The sequence below is a fragment of the Hirundo rustica genome, chromosome 1 (genome assembly GCF_015227805.2).
Source record: "Hirundo rustica isolate bHirRus1 chromosome 1, bHirRus1.pri.v3, whole genome shotgun sequence".
NCBI lineage: Eukaryota > Metazoa > Chordata > Aves > Passeriformes > Hirundinidae > Hirundo > Hirundo rustica.
Window position 1 is genome coordinate 152,711,588 of NC_053450.1, and position 20,576 is coordinate 152,732,163.

General features: G+C 43.6%; 1 protein-coding gene across 2 annotated transcripts in view; it reads left to right on the top strand.

The window, feature by feature from the left end:
- Window positions 1–2,372: 2,372 nt before the first annotated feature.
- MINDY4 (MINDY lysine 48 deubiquitinase 4) overlaps window positions 2,373–20,576 on the top strand; it is a 65,937-nt gene continuing 47,733 nt past the window's right edge. Inside the window, exons 1-5 of one of the 2 annotated variants that reach the window (XM_040065474.2) lie at window positions 2,373–2,586; window positions 4,051–4,170; window positions 4,697–4,899; window positions 7,720–7,978; window positions 8,998–9,401. In XM_040065474.2, the coding sequence (XP_039921408.1) occupies window positions 2,524–2,586; window positions 4,051–4,170; window positions 4,697–4,899; window positions 7,720–7,978; window positions 8,998–9,401 (1,049 nt within the window). In that variant the 5' untranslated portion in view covers window positions 2,373–2,523. The remainder of the gene's footprint in view (window positions 2,587–4,050; window positions 4,171–4,696; window positions 4,900–7,719; window positions 7,979–8,997; window positions 9,402–20,576) is intronic. The other variant, XM_040065482.1, reaches the window with a different exon arrangement.

Genomic DNA, 20,576 nt, shown 5'->3' on the forward strand with positions numbered 1-20,576 from the left:
CTCAGGAATCCCTCTGCAGCAACTGGGAAACTGGAGCAGGTGGGATGCAACTGATGAATTAAGAAGAAAGTGTTGTTTGTTTTTTTTTGTTTGTTTGTTTGTTTTGTTTTGTTTTTTTCTCAGTGAAACCATTGCAAGATGGTTTCTTGTCTGGATTACAGAGCATAGTGCTGCCAAATTGGGCTTGCTGCACTGGAGGGGACTGTCACTGACATGAAGGAGAATAATCAAACCTTGGTATCTGTCCCGGTTTGGGACAAATTTGGGAGAAAACCCCTGCAGAGGATCCCTCTAAGGAAGCAAGCCCAAGTGGCTCCTCCCTCCAACCGGTCTGGTAAAAAAAAACCTCTTTGGAGAAAAGTGGAAAAAACTATTTTACTAAACAAATGAAGTGCATACAAGTATAAAGAATGAATAGTATGAAACAATAAAACCTCTCCTTCTGAAGTGAGATGGCAAATTGAGAAAGTCCTTGCCGTGGGTGTAGCTCGGCTCTCTCTCAGTCTCTCCTCAGTCCCAGTCCCTCCGGCGCTGCTGGAAAATGCCGAGGTCCAGGCCCCGGTGGGCCGCAGGTGCAGCGCCCAGTGCTCCCCTGGGTTTTCAGTCCACAGCAGGTTTAAACAGTTCCAAGAAAAAGGAAAAAAACAGTCCAGGGAACTTCTCTGCCCTAGCTAGCTGAAACTAACTAAAAGCAAAACAAGATCTCTGTCCTGCAGTCTCTCCAAGCCTCCGCCGAACACCCCGTCCGCAGTAGAATGTGGAGGAGTCAGGCAGTTTTCTCAAAACAAACTCCGCGCTTCTCCTTGCTCTTAGAACCAGTCTTAAAGGCACAGGACTCAATATACAGCACAAACAGAACAGACGACTGGGGATACAGGCATCATAAAGTTACCCTAGGACAGTATCACAGGGATGAGGTGGGCAGGCACCTCTGTGCCCCAAGAGCATCACACCTCGGCAGATGCTGCTACTCAGTGCAACCAAAAATCCTTCTGGAGGCCTGGGGGAATCTCAGGGAATGTGAATGTCATTTCCAAAAAGTGGTTTACACAAAGCCTGTAATCCACCACAGCAGCTCTGCAGAAAGCTGAGCACCTCAAACTCAGCTTAACTTGGCAAAAGGCTCAGTTCTGATGACAATCTGCACAACCTGGCCTCCAGGAGGTCTTTCCCCGGGGATGCAGCTTGCAGGGCTGGAGGCTGTAGGAAGCAGTGGGCCACAGCCCTGAGATAAATGAAACAACACTGGGAACACCTACTGTATTCCAAAACTCAAGCCAGAGAAGTCATCAAGCTTAACAAAACCCCTGGAATTATTTTGGGAACTCTGAAGGGCAAAGGACACAGCAAGGCAGGTGAGGTACACTACAGTGAGAGCTCCAGCCTGTACCTGACATGATGCTGGAGCAGCATCACTGTAACACCTCAAACTCTGATCATCTCTGCATCGGGGGATTGGGGTGGATTCAGGGCTTGGAAAGGTTTCACAGGCTGTGTACAACTATTGAGTGTGGGTGAAGTAAAAGACAGAGCCAGCCTCACATCGAGGGGCTCAGTTAAAGGGGTGAGACAGAACATCCAGGAGCTGTAGCAGGGGCAACTTGAAACAGAAAGGGAAAATTACCCACATGAGAGAGGCCAGATTTTGGGAGAGGTTGGCCAGGCTGTGGAATCCCAACACGCAGGGGCGCAGGGAACTTTCATCAGCTCCCCTGGCCGAAAAGTGTCACCACAATCTCAGCCTTGATGGCATTATATTACTGCCTAATGCAGGTATAACCGAAAAGGAAAGGCTCAGCTGATGAATCTCCTACCCCAGACACTGCCAGTGCGAGAGATTCAGCCTAATTTATCAGCTGCCATTTTTAAAATATTTTTCTTTGTTTGTTTGTTTTTTACAGTTTTACTCAGAGAGCACCGCTTTACTAAAGGCATGCTCATGGTTAAAACTTGCAGTGGCACAGGTAACTATACATAGTTCTTAAAATTAAAGAAAGAAATCATCATGAATCTTCTCCTTATGTCAGAGCTGAACATTCTCTAAATTAAATATTTCTCATTATTATATTTATTACTTGTATTCTTCTTATTGTAATTATTAATATAATATATACTTTAGTATTTTTAGTAATAATTTGATTCATTAGTAATCATTTAGACAACATTATACTATATATTATATGATGTATTTTACAATCTATAATTAATAATTTATTTTTATAAATTATTAATTTTTTTTCAAATTTGTTTTAAGGGTTTTGTTTTGTGTTGTTTTTGGTGTTGTGGGTTTTTTTTTTCCCCCCGATCTCTACGTCTTCCCTCCATCCCAAATCTCCGTCCGGCTTCCTTCCTTCCTTCCTCCTTCCCTGCCCAGGGGAGGAGTTCTCCCAGCTTCCGATGACATGGTACCCACGGCAACATCCCTGCGGGCTGGGTCCCGGCGCGGGCAGCGGCGATGCCGCCGGGCTGCCATGGACTGAACAGCATCCCCGCACCCCAAACCCGCTTTTGGGGGGCTAAAACATGGACAACGCCTTCGTGGAAGAAGTGGCCGCATCACTGGTGAGAGAGTTTCTCAGTAGAAAGGTAAACTTGCGTCGATTTTTCTCCCGGCTGAGCGCCGCTGGGGATGATGGAAGGGAAATTGAGGGGTGATGGGGGAATTTATCCAACCTGAAATCTGGCTGCGTGGGAAAGGGTGGGAGGCTCTGGGGTGAGCAGCTGGACTACATCTCCCACAGTGCTTTTTTATTCCCGGCGATGGAGCTGCTTCCTCCTGCTCGGGGGAAGCCCATGCCTGCCCGCACACGCCTGAGGGACTGGGAATTAAATCAAAAAACTCACTTTCAGTTTGGTTTTTCTTACCGCTTGCAGGGTTTTTTAAATTTTTTTTAACTTTTTTTTTTTTTCCTAGTGAATATCCTATTGTCCTTCTATTTGCAAGAGGCATACAAAGCCTATTTTTAATTTGCTTTGTTTTTTGTTTGTTTGTTTTGCTAAGGCAAAAAGTAACTGTTGTAGAGAAGCTGGCAACATGCATTTTTCTCCCCCACTTTTCAGTAATAACTCAGCAGAAAGCCCTTTTTTTTGGCGGGTGGGAAGGGAATTGACATAAGGGGAGGAAAGAGGCCATTGTACCTGTCATGGATTTAATGCTATAAAGGAAATTTTGGACTACACAGGGATGCAGGGTGTGTGGGATTGAGCAGACTGGAAACCACCTTCACATTTCCATGTAGCAGCGCCTCTTACTTTGTATTTATGTTCAATCCTTAGGAAATATTGCTGATGTCGGCCCCCCTGTGTCAGGAATGAGTTGTCTTATGTCAGAAATTAATCAGCCACTGACTCATTAAGTGTTAATGAGACTGACAAACCTCAGTCTCACACTTTGTATCCCATCTCCAAATTCACATTTTCAAAACAGTGGGCACTGCTAATCCTATGTGCTTCTGCTTCCCCCAGATCTTTCACAGACATCAGAGCCTACAGGGATAACGATCCTTTATTTACCACAACTTGCCCTTAATTTCATAAATCTGAGCCAGCCACTCTTGTCAGCAGAAAAAGAAATCCTTTGTTGTGACAGTAAACCTCCACAGAAAGAATCAGGGCTTTCTCTCTCAAAATAGAGAGTCTTAAATTAGTTTGGGATGCAGCTCACAGTAAATCAGCCTCTCCCCGCAGAAAGTGAGATTTTGTCTCTGAGGTGCCCATGGGTGCTGACCACAGACTGAAAGTTGAAGTTTGAAGACCTCAAGCTAGATCTGACAGATTTCCAAGCTGAGGCTGGTTGGAATAACTTCAGCTCAGGACCTTTCATGCAGACCATCAGTCTTAGGGAGGCCGTTCAGCACCTGAGGTCACCTGCAACAGATGTTTTTGTTTTTCTCTGTTCAGTCACTTCCATCTCACATAGCCACCTTAATTATTTTCACATCCCGGGCTGCTGTAGTTCAAGATTGTGCCATTACAGCACAGGCTCTGAGGGTTGCAAACTGCTGCCATCCCGAAGTTTCAGCTTTGGGCTCTGACACTTTCCCTTCTCAGGGTTTGAAGAAAACCATCACCACCATGGACCGGGAGCTTCCCCGCTCTGCGCTCAGCATCAACAACAGGAACGAGCTGCGCAATGTCCTGCACCTGCACTCCTTGTACAAACAGAACAAGGTGAGGGAGTGCCTGGCACACTCTGGAGGCATCCTTGCAATGCCCATCTCCATTTGCAGCTTTATGTAGGGCACAGCGGGTGGAAATGACACTTCCAGTATTTATTATCCTTGGAAATGCAATTATAAACAGTTCATTCCTTGCTTAAGGCACCACAATGCTTGTTTTAAGTCTATAAATGCCACTTCAAAAAACTCCATCCCAGTGTAGGAAAGGAGCATTCCAGCACAGTTTCTTCACTTTTAATATTTAGCTGAAATGAGAGTCAGAAGTCACTGTGACAGGTTGCTTTTTTTGTGTCGTGCTTCCTTCACTTAACACAGCAGCACCTTTGAGCTCTTGGAATTCTCTAGCTGCTGTCTTCCAGTTCCCTGGGTTGTTTGTCAGTCTCTGGGATACACTCACAGGTAGCTCTGGGAAGCAGTTAAAATGTTCAGTTGCTGTACAGTATGAAAATAATGCCCTGCAGCCAGACTAACACAGCGTTTCAATAGTCACCAAGAACTTTATTTCTCTTTTTGGCCAGGCAAAGGAGAACCCACTGAAAACACTGCTGGAAATTATTACTAATTACTTCCTGGAGCACCGTGGGACTTCCAGGAGCACTGGTTCCAGCTCTGCTCTGTCAGCTCCTCAGAGTAAGATCTCAGCATCCCACGCACCCGACCTCCTGGATGAGGATCGTGGGAATGCCAGTGCTCTGGATGAAAGCAAAACTCAGACCTCCAGGTAGAGTCTGATTTATTTTTCTTTGCCCTGTGTATTCACTTTTTTTTTTCTTAATGAAGGGTAATAGAGTTAAATGTTTTTTCATTTGTATCTTGAGCTCAACATGGCTTTATTAGTTATCCTTGTAACACAAAGCTTAACTTTCCAGATTGTTAAAATCTCCTGCGCAAGCCACCCTTCAAAAATGATCTTTTATGTTCCCTGACAGTTATGAAGACTGATAAAACCTCAGTTGCACCTTTCAGTCACTGAAGCACGTGGAAATAGGAGATTTCATGCCTTTTACGTTAGAAATACTCAAATTGAGGCAGGTTTGGAGGTGAAACAAACCACCTGTGCTCAAACTTCAGGTTTATTCATGCTTTACATAGGCAAAAGCAAATTTTACTGACTTAAATCCCGAAAATAGCATGTAACCAAGTTTTTCATTTATTGGTGCCTCAAAGAGGATTAATAGCTCTGTACTTCCATGGAAAGCTTTTTAAAATGGGCACAGAAGTGTAATTCAGCTTTCCAGCCTCCACCCGCAGGGAATTAATCAGGTTTTGTTCTTTGTCCTAAGTGCAACGTGCTCAAAGCAGCCAAGTCTGAGCATCAGTGTGTGAAAAAAAACCCCATGAAGCCATTTCTTATAGAGGAAGAAAGTCAAGGTGTTTTAAGTTGAGCTGAGAGGCAACACTTGAAAAGGAGGCAGTGCAAAGGCTTTTTTCCTATTTTCTTTTTTCTTCCTCTTTTCCTTTTTTTTTTTTTTTTAATCCCTTTTTCTTTCCCTTTCATGGATCTCTCCTACAGTCCCTGACACTGCTCTGCGGGGGCACAGCAGCACCCAGCAGTGCTAACCTTGGAAAGGACCTTAAAGATCATCTGATTCCATCCCCTTCCCCTATCCCAGGTGGCTCCAAGCCCCACCCAGCCTGGCCTTGGACCCTTCCAGGGATCCAGGGGCAGCCACAGCTCCTCTGGGGAACCTGTGCCAGGGCCTCACCACCCTCACAGAGAAGAATTTCCTCCCAGTATCCCATCTCACCCTGATGTTTATCCTCACCATTGCCATTCCCTTTGGGCAAGGGAAAACCAGGGATTGCCAAGGTCAACCAGCCAGAGCTTGAAATCAGTTTTAATTTCAATTCCCTGTGTAACTTTTAACGATGCTTTCAGGGGTGGAGAGTTTAATCAGACAGGATTCTGCTCTGGTTCCTTATTAACGAGTCTGCTTGCCTTTTAACTTTGCTCTTGGGGCATATCTGGATCACCAGAAACTGATGCCTTGGGGAGGCTGAGCTGGAACAGAGACTGGGCAGAGCTAAGAGAATAAAGTAGAGATTTATTAAAAGGCCTTTAAGGATCCACCTTGGGCAGGACAAGAGCCTGGACAGGGACACACCCAAGGTGGACCCAAAATGGTCACGAAATGGTCACAAAATGGACAAAGGGTCACGAGGTCTCACACTTTTATAAGCTTTGGTCCATTTGCACATTGGGGTTGAATTGTCCAATTCTAGCTCCAGGTTCTCCAGTCCCATCCTTCTTGTTTTCTCCCTCCAGCCACTGTTGTGTGTGCTTTTGGGCTGAGGACTTGTCCCAGTTGTCCTTGGTGTGCAGCAGGAGCAGGATTTGTTTTGTGTGGCTGCTGTGTGCAGAGAGCTGAGTGACCCTGGGTGTGAGCTCAGAGCTGCACCCTGGGCAGCGCGGAATGGGAAACACAGGGAAGATAAAACTGAAGGCATCAGTGTGTCTGTAACTGTTAAAACACTAAGGCAGCACGCCTTGGAAATGAGGGGTTGGTTATGTGGAATCAGAGTAGCAATCCTTCCTTTCCCTGATGATTCCAGAGGCGGATCAGGCTCCCTTCAGTTCACATACACAGCGTGTCCTCACCACGTGAGAAACACCTGGAAAAATGCGTTCAATAAAAGGAACATCTTTGTCAGTGTTCAGCTTATGGAGTTGCTTTACAATGAATTAGGATGGAGGAAAACATCCCAGAGTGAAAAACAAGTTCAGGGATTTGTTCCCTTGTATTAAGGAAGGTGAATATTTTTGGATTACGCAGAATATATCTTTATAGACAGACACAGAACTGGGAATTGCTCAGTAAAATTATTTCTGTCACAAAAGTGCTTTTGTTTTTGAACTAAAATAAGTGTTCTACAGCTGAACAGGGGTCAGCAGAGTCAGTCTAAGTTACAGGAGAACAGAGGATGTGAGCAAAAGTGTTAACAATTTTTCAAACAGATGGAGAAGGAATGGAAACTCCTGGTTGTAGCTTAGGACCTGTCAGATGTAATACAACATATAATTGTACTTTCTGCTACGATACACAGTCATACAATCACAGGATGGGTTGGGCTGGAAAGGAGCTAAAAGATGATCTCATTCCAACCCCCTGCCATGGGGAGGGAGACCTTCCACTGTCCCAGGCTGCTCCAAGCCCCATCCAACCTGGCCTTGGACACTGCCAGGGATCCAGGGGCAGCCACAGCTTCTCTGAGCATCCTGTGCCAGGGCCTGCCCATCCTCACAGGGAAGAATTTCTTCCCAATATCTAATGTAAACTTCCCCTCTTTCAGTTTGAACCCTTTTTTTAACATCAAAATAAGTAAGCATGGGATTGTTACCCATATTATAACCAACTGTGACACGTAATAATGATACTGAAATAATGTTCTCAAGCCCTGCATTCAGATGTTTTGGCAAAAAGCTACTGCATTTGATGAGCATTTAGAGATAAAATGTAACTTAATTTGACAACATCTGGTTTTATTAATTTACTTGTGCATTACTTTGCTGTTTCAAGCTTTTCCTCTTTCTTCCCTCTAGGTGTGATGTTGAGAATCCACTGGATAAAATCCCTCCCCCCAGAAAACATCAGCACAGAGGTGAAAAGTGCCACACAGGGACAACCCACAGCAGCAGCTTACCCAGTCCTTGGGACAAGAAATTAAAAGACAGTCGAGAGGATTTAAAAGCAGCTGCAATTTCTGAGGAGCTGAAATCCACAGGGAAGGAGAAGTCAAGGCCCAGGGCTGGTCTCATTGCCAGAGGAATGATGGCTGGACCAGTAGCAAGTCCACCAGAGGTGATTCCCAACACTTTACAAACTATTTGGCTTGCCCGTGGATTTTCTATGCAGCCTGCTGGGATAAAAATCACTTGCAAATAATGTTCAAAATGGCTTCTGCATGTTAATCCATTAAATCTGCAGGCTGAGAAGAAGTGGTAAGTTAGGGAAATTGTTCTGCTTCATTCAGAATTTCAGATAGAACCACTGCAGGCAGCCACCCCCTGCATGTCTGTGATCTCGGCTCACTGAATTCCTTTATAAATCTTTCCCGTTCTTGAAACCTTTTGACAGATTTGGTTTTCCATTTTCTTGTGAAAATGGCTTTGTTACCTTCACCAGTATCTTTTACTCTGTTTTTTCCAAGACCCCACATTTAATCAGTAGCACTTTGGAATTGAAAATTCCTTTCAGTTTGAAGTGTTTCTGAATTGATCAAATCAGAGCATATTCCATCAAGAAGTGCTTTCAAAGCACAGTTAAAAATTTCTTGCCTATTTTTTTTTTCCTTTATGCTTCTTTTATATAATGACAGGAACTTTTCCAATGTGAAATTAAGCTTGTAGTAATGAGAAATTAAAATATTTAACTATGACATTTAGGTAGTACTGAAGAGCATCTGGAAATTCAATGAATTAGTTGGATATTTATAAACATCTCTGGTTTAGAAGTAAAGACTAGATACCTGTAGTGGTTGATACCAGTAAAATATCTTCTGTGTCTTGATTTCCTGAGCTGGATACAATCCCAAAATTAAGCTCTTAGGAGGTAATTTGTTGTTGTTCTTGGTAAAACCATGGAAAACATATTTTAATGATAGGTAGCACCTTTAATACTGGTCAAATTTTAAGTGAAAGTGTTTGTCTTATTTTATTACTGATTGTTTAAAAAATTCTGATTTATTCTATAAGCTGTTTCCTAGAAATAAATGGATAGGTTAGCTCAGAAATCAGTGCTAGAGCTTTCCTTTGCTTTTTTTGTATTTATTTAAAGGTGGGAAAATTTTAATCGGTGGCTTTCATGGCGCTTATTTCCAGGATCCCCAAAAAAGGAGGCTTTCCAGGCGATCCACGAGCATCAGCAGCGCAGCCCAGCCCAGGGGTGAAGAGCAGGAGGAGCAAGACACTGATCTGCAGGAAATCAAAGCATCTCCAACAAAACCCAGCGTGGAATGTGCACCAAAGGCTGTGCTAAGCTCACACACCAGTTCTGCCTCTGAAAAGCCAAGGAACAACCTCAAAGATCTGGATGACCTTTTTTCCAAGCTGCTGTCTGAGAAAGAAAGGTCCAAGACAGAAGAAAGAAAATCTCTTCCAAGCTCTGGTGCAGACAGCAGTGAAAAAAGCCTTAAAGTGAGTGCCCCTCACAGACATTCCGGGGCTGGGAGAGAAAAGAGGGAAAGATCCCTCAAGAAAACTGAGAGTCGGTCGTCAGGCCGCAGGTGAGAGTATTTCTGGGAATATTATGCTAAAACAGAGTTTTTGTTGTTGTTCTGCACTATTTCGTGGTAGAAAAGTTTTAGAAGTATCTCCCTCGGAGAGCTCCAAATGTGTATTTTTGGCTTTTCTCTTTCTTATGTTCTTAATTGATGTGGGGTTTTTTAATTTTTTTTTTTTCTGGATAAAATTTAAGAGTGGAGGCATGGCATTTCTTTATTTCAACACTAAAACTGCAGACAGATTTCTTAAAATTGTTATTGCTATTTTGTTTTCCAGTTTAATTTCTTACTGAGATCCCATGTGTGGAGACCCTCTTGAGAGGGAAGCAATTATACATGAGGTCTTTCCACATTTATAAGTTAGAGACTGTAGGAATTATCAGATTAAAACTATTAACTGGAGCTTCAAAGCCAGGAGTGGGACTTGCTTCCTATCTGTAACCAAAAATTAAAATTTAAAAGGGCTGCCAGCATTCCACAGTGCGTTGGCTCATTTAATTTGTAAAAGATTAATGTGTAAAAGACCAAAGTGCCACAGTCTAAAGTCTTAAAACTCTGGTTTCACACGGCTTGACTGAGCCTCTAAGGTAGTGCTGCCCCATCACTTCATCCTTTCCACTCCCAGGATGATTTTTTACCTCACACTCAGCATTAATTGAGGTAGAGAAGAGAGCTTCAGGGGCCTTTGGCAGCTCCCCAGCAATGCTGAGAATATTGAGTGTATTCCTGATTTTGGATAATCAATGAATGTGGAGTTCATTATGGATAAGCCTCAGAGGGATGGATGAAATTCCCTGGGAAGACTGTTGCAAAAAAAAAAAAAACCCAGTAAAAACTCTGGTACAAACTTCACTTATTAATGGCTGGGTCCTACAAGGAGGTCACAACAATCCCAACCAGCACCACAGGCTCGGGAAGAGTGGCTGGAAAGATTCCTGGTGGGAAAGGACCTGGAGGTGCTGGTGACAGTGGCTGAACGTGAGCCAGAGTGTGGCCGGATGGGCAAGAAGGCCAATGGCACCTGGCCTGGTCCCAGGGCAGGCACTGTCCCCTGTGCCCAGCACTGCTGAGGCCACACCTCAGATCCTGGGGCCACTTTTGGGGCCCTCATGACAAGAAGGACATTAAAGGGCTGGAGAGAGTCCAGAGAAGGGAAGAGAGATGGGGAAGGGGCTGGAGCACCAGGAGAGGCTGAAGGGGCTGGGAAAGGGGCTCAGCCTGGAGAAAAGGGGGCTCAGGGGGGAATCTCCTGGCTCTGCACAACTCCTGACAGGAGGGGACAGCCAGGGGAGATCGGGCTCTGCTCCAGGGAACAGGGACAGAAGGAGAGGGAACGGCCTCAGGCTGGGCCAGGGGAGGTTTAGTTTGGGAAGATATTAGGGAAGATTTCTTCACTGAAGTGATGGTCAAGCATTGGCACAGGCTGCTCAGGGCAGTGATGGAGTCACCATCCCTGGAAGTGTTCAGGAGCTCTGTGGATGTGACACTTGGGGGAAGGGTTGAACACTTGGATGTGACACTTGGGGACAGAGTTTGGTGGTGAACAGTGCTGGGGTACTGTTTGGGTGATCTGAGAGATGTTTTCTATCCTAAATCACTCTGTAATTCTGTGCTTCACTCTGATGTATTCAGACATGCTGACCCTTCCCAACCTTTGGCAGCAAGGGCTGAAAAGGAGAAGCTGGGCTGGAAGGGGGGTGACACTCTGGGCAGTGTGCTGCCATCCTGTCTGTGCTCCATCCCTGCAGGGAGGGATTGGAAACAGGGATTGGAAACAATTCCCTCCTCTCAGAGAGCTGGTTTGGTCTCAGCAAGAGCAGGAGAGGGAGCCCTTTCCTCAGCAGAGCCTGTTTCCAGAGCAGCACGGGTTCATTCCAGTGTGAGCATTTGAATCTGTGCTGAGCTCCGAGCTCCTGGAAGCACCCACAGAACCCAGCAGGGCTGCTGAGACCCTGGGGTCCAGTGGGAGGTGATGGGAAGGGTGACCTGGAACAGAGACTGGACAGAGCTAAGAGAATAAAGTAAATATTGAAAGGCCTTTAAGGGTCCACTTTGGGCAGGACAAGAGCCTGGCCACAGCTGCACCCAAGGTGGACACAAAATGGGCACAAAATGGACAAAGGGTCACGAGGTCTCACACTTTATAAGTTTTGGTCCATTTACACATTGGTGTTTAATTGTCCAATTCCAGCTCCAGGTTGTGCAGTCCCATCCTTCTTATCGCTCCCTTCCACCGTTGTTTGTGCTTTTGGGCTGAACACTTGTCCCAGTTGTCCTTGGTGTGCAGCAGGAGCAGGATTTGTTTTGTGTTGGTGCTGTGTGCAGAGAGCTGAGTGACCCTGGATGTGAGCTCAGAGCTGCACCCTGGGCAGCACAGAATCTGAAATACATGAAAGATAAAACTTAAGGCATCAGTGGAATAGAGACTCCAAATAAACACCCACTATATAAGGCTCGGCTCTTGCAAGACTTTTATTTCCCTTCAGCCAAATCCTGCAGTGTTTGGGAGTGATTAGGTGTTTTAGGGAATGAAAAATTACTGTGTGGGAGTGGGTATTTGTCTGGATCCTCTTCCATTCTCTGTTACCTGAAATAAATGCTAATCTAAGTATTTAGATGAGCAGTGAAAACTTCTGTAGGATTAATCACAGCTGGTTCATTCACAGCATCAGCAATTCTGGTTTTGTTTCCCATAGAAAACTAAAGATAAATCTTACTTTTCCTTCCTACTTTACTTTTTGATTCTCTTTTCTCCCTTGCCAAAAGTGTTGTTACAGCAAGCAAGCTGAAGGCATCCTGTGAAAAAATTGGAACTAAAACTACTGCCAAGCTTTAAAAGAATACCTGGCCATCAGAATATCCTAGGGAAATGCAGGTGCATTTTGACTCACACCTTCTAATGAAAGCAGTTACAGGGGTCAATGATGGTCCTTTATTGTCATGATTGTATTTTTTCCAAGGGATGAAGGGTTATTTCATAAAAAAAAAAATATAACATGCTGTAGAGTTTGCATACCTACCCAGATTCAACAGGTGGGGGTTTTTTTAGAATTTTTGGTTTTAATTAATTCATGAGAATAGTGATATGTAGGTGGCAGTACATCTTCATTTATCCTCAGCTGTAAGCAGGCAGGAGCCAATTTAATTTCTCAATTCACAGAATCCCACAGCACCAGTTTGGAAGGGACCTCAAGGATCGCCTGGTCCAACCTTCCTTGGCAAAAGCACGGTCTAGACAAGGTGACCTAGCAGCTGGTCCAGCCAGATCTTAGAAATGCCCAGGGTTTGGGAATTCAACACTTTTCCTTGGGGGATGGTTCAAATGGCTGATTGTTCTCTTGAGAAATTTTCCTCTTGTGTCCAATTGGAATGTCCCCAGCAGTAATTTGTACCCATGGCCCCTTGTCTTTTCCATTCCTTGGAAAAAGGGAGTCTCCACCTTATTTGGAGCCAAGCATTAAATTCTGGGATGTGACGTTGTTGTACAAGCAGTGCACACACATTTATACAGAAATATGTCAGTAATTCCTCCATGTTCCTTCACAGTGATTTTATTTAACTTAGCAAATTAAAAATTTGATATTTATGTCTAAGTGTTCCAGTGATCTCCACTTCAGTGGAGAATTTGGTACCCCTTTCAGGCCATTTTGATGCTGTTGTTTTTTTGCTCATCTTCAAAGGAATATTCCCCTTTTTTTGTTGAGTCCCTGTTCCTCTCAGTTTTGTGAAAGGCCAAGTAAAATGTGGATTATTTACTACTTTATTTTTTTTTCCCCCAAGAGATTTTGAGGAGAATAAAAACCTAAATTTAGAAGTATCCAGTCCAAGTGACTGATCCAAGATTCCCCCTAAAAGTTGCTGTATCTGTGGTTTCTTAAGATTCATAGGAGCTTGGGAGAGATGATGCTGAGGGAACATAACTCAGGTCACAGGGAGCAAATTAAAAAAGACTTTCCTGAGTCTTTTATCCTGGGTAGAGCCTAGAATGGCAGCAAGGAAAGGTTCTCTGTTTCCTTTAACATCTTGTGGTAGGTTTGGGCCAGGTGACCTCTAAATCATCCTGTGATTCTCCTTGGTGCTGAATCCCCTGCTGGAGGGGAATATTTATCATTAACCTCAGCGCACAGAATAAAGAATGAGTGGAATGGAATTCACAATCTTTAGAAATCATAAAAAAATAAATGGGTGTTGAATTGATGACTGTCCTTGCATTAAAGACTTTCTATTGCTTTTCTGGAAAAAAGCCACCATGGATAGTGACATTTTTGGAAAGGTTACATGGGGTTAGAAGGTCAGGATTTCCCCATTTCACTGCTTGAGTGAGCAAAACTGGGGGAAGGCAAGAAAACCCCACTTCAGAACAGTTGGGAAACAGTACTTTTGTCTTGACTACAGAGACGTGCTGCAGTTGTTGCTCCTGCGGCCCCTGAAGTGTTTTCCTAATTTTCCATTAAGTCTATCAGTGCAAAGTGTGGTGGTGCTGTGGAAACCCTCCGGTTGTCAGCTGAATAAATAATTTTGGGGTGAGTAAATCGGAGCTGGCAGTTCTGCAGCGGGGTGGAACCACCTTTTGCTGAGTTAGATGGGCAGATTTGGTCTGTTTCTCTTCTGGTAGTTACGAAGAAGAACATGTGATGCTTGAAATTCTGGTTTCCACAGAATATAAAGCCAACCAACTTCCCCAGTTCCAAGTAAAACAGCTTAAAATTAGAATCAGAGCACTGAAATCAGAAAAACAAAAAACAAAACAAAACAAAAAAAAGGGTAAAACTGCAATCAGGACCTGAAGTTAAGGATATTTCCTAGGAACTCCAAGGGAATGGCTCAGAATCAGAAAGACACAAGGAATTGGGACCATCGTGACGCCAGAACAAAAATTTCCTGCTGCCATTAGCGAGCAGAGGGATGCAGCAGTGAATCCCATTGTCCAGAGGCGGGGATGTGTGCAGTTCCAGGAGCAGGGAGGATAATTGATTCTGCACTCATCCTTCCATTGTGAAATCCCCTGAATTACCTGGCCCTGATTGCTCCTGCCCAACCTGCTGTGCCTGGCCACCAGTGCTGGCTGTGCTGCTGCTCTCCTGCCAGCATCCTGCCAGTGCACTCATGCCTTAGGGTTTATCTTCCCTGTGTTTCCCATTCCGTGGTGCCCAGGGTGCAGCTCTGAGCTCACATCCAGGGTCACTCAGCTCTCTGCACACAGCAGCCACACAAAACAAATCCTGCTCCTGCTGCACACCAAGGACAACTGGGACAAGTGTTCAGCCCAAAAGCACAAACAACGGTGGCTGAAGGGAGAAAACAAGAAGGATGGGACTGGAGAACCTGGAGCTGGAATTGGACAATTCAACTCCAGTGTGCAAATGGACCAAAACTTACAAAAGTGTGAGACCTCGTGACCCTTTGTCCATTTTGTCACCATTTTGTGTCCATTTTGTGTCTACCTTGGGTGTGTCCCTGGCCAGGCTCTTGTCCTGCCCAAGGTGTGTCCTTTAAAGCCTTTTAATAAATCTCTACTTTATTCTCTTAGCTCTGTCCAGTCTCTGTTCCAGCTCAGCCTTCCAAGGCATCATTTCAGGGGTATTCCAGGCACCAGGGGCTGGTTTATGGCTGTGGAAATGGGATTCAGGTGCCTTTTCCAGCCCAAAGCTCAGCCTCTCCCATGTGCTTCGACTCCACCACCAGGAAAGTCCCAGTGAGCTCAGAGCCAGTGTTTCTCCTCCTGCCACAGTCTCTCTGCTGAGTTCCCCACAGCTGGGCACTGTTTAGTGCTTCCCATTCCCAAAATATCCCTCAGTGTTTGGTAAGAAGCCTTTTTCTAGCAGTGCCCTGCATGCTAACACGGATAGGGTTGGGTTATAGGGAATTGCTATAGACACCAAGTGCAACATGACTCATATTTCATAGAATGTTAGAATTGATGCAGGGAAAAGAACTTTTAGGGTCATTTCTTTCTATGACATATTAATCACTGCTATATATATTTATATTTGCTGTAATACTTTTTCCAGGTTTTGTCTGGTCCGGTCTTGAATGACTCAGGTGACACCACTCCCTTGATAATTCATTCCACTTTCTAGCAGTTCTTATTATAAGGCATTTTTTAAAAGTATTCACTTTCCATTTGCTATTTTTGTCCTGTTATCCATAGCTGAAGTTGATTTTTTGACTGCTGTTCCTGTTCCTTGCTACATATTCACCTCTGTTAAAATACCCTAATTTTTCATGTTCCTTTAGGCATTTTTTGTCTGAAGCTTGTACTGTCTGCTAAATATTTTTATCTTTCCTGCTCTGAACTTTTGCTGTTGTTTTTCTATTAGATTTTATTGATTTGTTTTATATTTCCTCCATGTATTTAGGGGTGTCTCTAACATTGTCACACTGTGACTCTCAAGTAATAGGGCAAGAACTGCCACCTTTTGCTCCTGGCCTGGTACTCAGCATTATAAAATCACAGTGCAGGTGAACCCATTGTGTTAGTGAAAATTCTGCTTTTTCTCTTTCATGTGTTCCAAAAAAAAGGGCCCTGAAAACTTCTTTATATAAATAAGAAATCCTTAGAGGAAAAAAATACAGATCTTTAAAGAAATCCCTTAAATCCTTTAAAAATATATATTCAGGGTTGTTTGTTTGTTTTGATGTTTTATTCTTTTAGATATCTGACACTTTCAAAATATTACTGTATAAATATTATGATGACCATAATGCATTCAGAATATTATTTTGAAAGTGTTATGGTCCTTAAAGGATTGATACTCATGCTCTCTGTTGTTAACAGGAATAAAAAAGCTTATTTTTCCATGTGAGGACTGGGCCAATACCGGTCAATTATAGATGGCTGAGTGCCTAAAACTGTAAAGATCCTCTCCTATTTTTTTTATCCTACGTCCTCCCCAGCCACAATCTGGGCTGATCTGCATGAGGTGATTGGCAGAGAGCATTGGCCATGAGTTTCTGAGCAAGGCCTGGGCAGGATTTGGTGTTCCCTCAAGTCAGTGTAAGAAACAAAGCAGAGCACAAGCGACTCAGGAGGTTTCTGGACTACAGTGATAATTTCTCGACACAGCGTGTCTTGGTTTTGAAAGACAGTTGTCTGCCAAGGAAAGCTAGAACCTCCCTTGGAATGGAGAATGTAAACCCCCTGCCCTCCAAATTATTATAATTTTGCAATTAAGGGTTTTCAGGCGAAGATATGGGAAATTGGGGTAACAGTTCTTTACTAGGAATATATTAAAAAAGAAAAATACAAATGTAGTAGTAAAAAAAAAAAAAAAAACCAAACAAAAACAAACAAACAACAAACAAACAACAAAAAAAAAAAAAAAACAAAAAAAAACAAGCAAGGAAGCAAACAAAAATCCTGGAAAAAACCCTGACAGAGGCAGGGATGTGACCTGGCACCCTGTTGGTCAGGGTGTTTGAAGCAGCCCAAATAAATCCTCCTGGGGTAACAGATGTGGTTCTGGGGAGTAGAGATGGTCCTGTAGAAAGTCCAGTGGTGGCAAGATGGGTCCAGTCTTCCTCCAGGAATCCAGTAGAAAATCCGGATCCCTTGTGTCCTTCATTCCCAGTTTTTATCTAGCTGGGAGCAGCTGGCTCCTCCCCACTGTGTGGAGCATCTCCCAGTGGGATGATGGAATGTGTCATGGCATTGGTGGGCCCTAATGGCCATTATCAGAAGAGGTCCCCTGGAGGATGGAGGGGTGGTGAAAGAGATAAGAAACACTGCCCCACCTGGGTTTAATGGCTGGGACATTATCAGAAGGTATCTGCTCGCTGCCTCCTGGAGTTACAAGAGAAGAACAAAACATCTCCCAAAAACCAGCTTTCAACAGATGAAATAGAATACACATTTTTAGGTTACATAATCCAATACACAGTGAAATGGGAGAATTCAATGCTTGTTGAAGGTTAATATGTGAATGTCTCATTTCATAAGGAATACTAATTAATGTTCCAGTTTTAATGCTATTTTTTAAATAAAATTGAATTTCCAACTGAAAGGAGAAATAGTTCCAGCAAAGTTATGTAATTTACATTAGTTACCCAGCAGTTTTGCTTGGCTTCAGTCTTTCCTACTGTGCATTTTGGTGTAAATGTTGGTTTTCTAGGAATATTCTGTACTGTTTGCTTGGTGGGCTGCAATGTTTCAGTGTTATGTACAGAATGAGTGTGTGGGATGTGATGGCTTTGTATAAAATAACACCTGGCAATTTGGTGAGTACTAAAGTTTTGATCCTGGGAGGTGTTGAGCAGTTCCTGAAAGTCCTCACCACACGAATAGCCAGTTCTGTGGAGTGAGGGCTGAGCTCCCACGGCCGGGTCGTTTTGGACTTGATCTCATTTAAAACCAGCCAGAAAGCCCCAGATTATTCCAGGATTCTCAGAGTGTGTGTGTGAGCAATGCCTGAGGAATCAATTCACTTTTTCCCACTGTGAGAGGAAGAGGATGCATTGGGCCGGGGTGGCGTTTCTAGAGAGTAGGAGTTGAGTCAGAATTCCAGACGAAGGAGCGGAAAGGAACGCGAGGCTGGAGCAGCCCAGGAATGAATTACGTTGACACATTTCCTTTCACCTTGTCCTTCCTCCTTCCCCACCTTTGGGATCTCTGCGTTGTTCTTCAAGCCGCACTTTGCATCATCTCCAGTGCTTTGGAGTGATTTTGGAGGCAGGAAACACAGTGAGAACGGTGCTGGAGCAGCCCAGGGGTGAATTACATTGGCAAATTTCCTTCTGCCTTTGTCTGGGATCTCTCGTTGTCCTTCAGCCACCCTCTGCGTCATCTCCAGCTTCCCCCAGTGCTCTGGAGTGAGTTTGGAGGCAGGAAACACGGTGAGAACAGTGCAGCCACACCTTCCTGGAGAGAGGAACCAAACCCTCCTGGAGGGGTTTTGATCCCTTACTCCAGGGAGTAAGTCTGGGTTTGACTCATACAACTGGCAGCAGAGGAATGTCTGTTGAACAAAACGGGCTCCTCCATGGGGAACATGGATTTGACTCTCCCATGGATGAAAAGCGAGGCTGTGGTTGCCAAATCAGGAGTGAAAACCTTCAAGTGCCTGGAGTTGCGTAACACCTTTTCTAACATAATGCTTGGACCGGATAAAAGGGCCTAAAATAAAAGTTGTAAACTGTTGTGACTTTCGTGTGGTGCCAATGGATTTATGGCAGCAGAGCCCATGGCCTAACATCTGTGGGGCTGCCATTTGCCCTTTTAGTATTTTTCCAGCACTCCATAGGAAGAGGCACTTTGCAATTACTGGAAATGACAAATGGCTTCTGTATAATTTCTTTATTTTTGGAAAGGAGGTAAATCTGGAGAGGTCCAGCCTGTTGCCTGAAATGCAGTCAATCGGTTGAGAATTTCCATTAGAGGATCATTGAGGTGTCTTCCAACTCAAACTGTTCCATGAGTCCGTGGAATTACTTGCTCCTTAAAAAAAAAATCAGTTGTGTGCAGGTAGCACAAGGAAAGTTTTTTTCCCCCTATTTATCCCTCAGATTACTTTACCAGGAGGTAAAATCTCTGTGGGCTCACCTGGAGCCTGTTTTTTGAATTTACCTTTTTTTTTTTACTAATGAGATGAGATAAGAGAATACCCCATCCTCAGTGTAAACTTTTATCTCCCAGTGTAACAGTTGATACTAGTTTTCAGGAAGATCATTTATATTGTTGATACCTGTCAGGTTACAGTGGTTTGTACTTAAAAATCCGAGGTTTCTGACAAGAAATGGCAAACCATGAATATTCCACATCCTTAAAAATTAAATGGCCTAAGAATTGAGGGCCCAAACCAGACAGGGTGGGTGCTTTATTGGTGGTGAACAGAGCAGAGGGTTGGATTCATCTCCACTGATGTGAATTGATTGAGTGCTAAAATCTGGGAACCCTTTTCTGTGCTTTATGCAGTATCTTGTGGGTGCTGTGCTTTTTATTGAATGAGATTTTATTTCCGTTTTAACAAAAAATTACTGATTTTTGTTTGTTTTGCTGACAGCAGTTTAGAGTTGTTGAACATAATGGTGGGTTCACACAGGTGGTACTGAGCTCCTTGGAAATTCCGAGGTGGGAGGATGTCATACTCCAAAATCTCTGGTGGAGAGCAGTAGGAGGAAAGCAGCTCCATTTTTATTATAATTCTGATTTTGTAGCTGGAGAGAAATTTTCATTCCTAGCCTATGGATGAGCTTTGTGTTGAGGTGAGCCCAGTTTACTGGGCACTTCAAAACATCTTGTAGCTCAACCTGTGATTATAGAAATTCTTGTTTTATGTACCAACCTTCTCAACAAAGATTTCACAAGTTAGCAAAATTCGGCTGGACAAATGCAGATTCATGTGTGAAGGAATCTATTTCTGTCAAAAGTGACCACTTCTATTAGAAATTACCCTTTCAATGCCAACTTTCTCATCTATCTGTTTTATTTCTGTCTGTTTAATTTTTCATATTGCAAATGTTCAAATCAGATGCAGGTCTTCACAAAAAAGGAAATTTGGGGAAATTAAGTGTATGAGCCTCTGTCACCCTTGTCAACCAGACTTGCCAACATGATAGAATTTATATTAAATCCTCATGATGAGACCTTTTTCCTGTAGAAAAATATTGCCCGGCCTTGATTGTGATCGTGTCCTTTGCATCTTCACAATTACTTGTAATAGTTCTGGTTTTATAATTGTGCCCCAAAGCAGTGACAAACTGTTCCACATTGAATGGCCTTTTCTACCCTTTTGCAAACAGCAATAGAGGTTATTTTTAAATTATCTACTCTGCAGATTTTACTCACTCATTCCAAGAATATTGGATATGTCTGCCTATTTTACATCCAGTAGAAAAGCTGTTGTAATCTGGCAATGAAAATGGGTTTTAACCACCACAGTCACCTGAAAGCCACTGATATTTAATTTTTAAGCCCCTTTGTTTGACCTCTTGTGAGTGTTGGTGTAAATAGGAAATGGTGGAATGCACATCCATTATTGTGCCAAGGAGCTCCCTCTCTGCGAGTTCAGCTCTTCCCTGTAAATCCATTTTCCTACAGTGCTTGGAGGCCAGAGAGGAATGTTCAAATATTTAGAGAAAGTACTGTATAGTATGTTTAGAATGAAACATATTTTCTTCCTGCCCCATTTTCCTGCCGTGATGGATGACTTCCCCCTTCCTTGAGTGTTCCAACCAAATGGT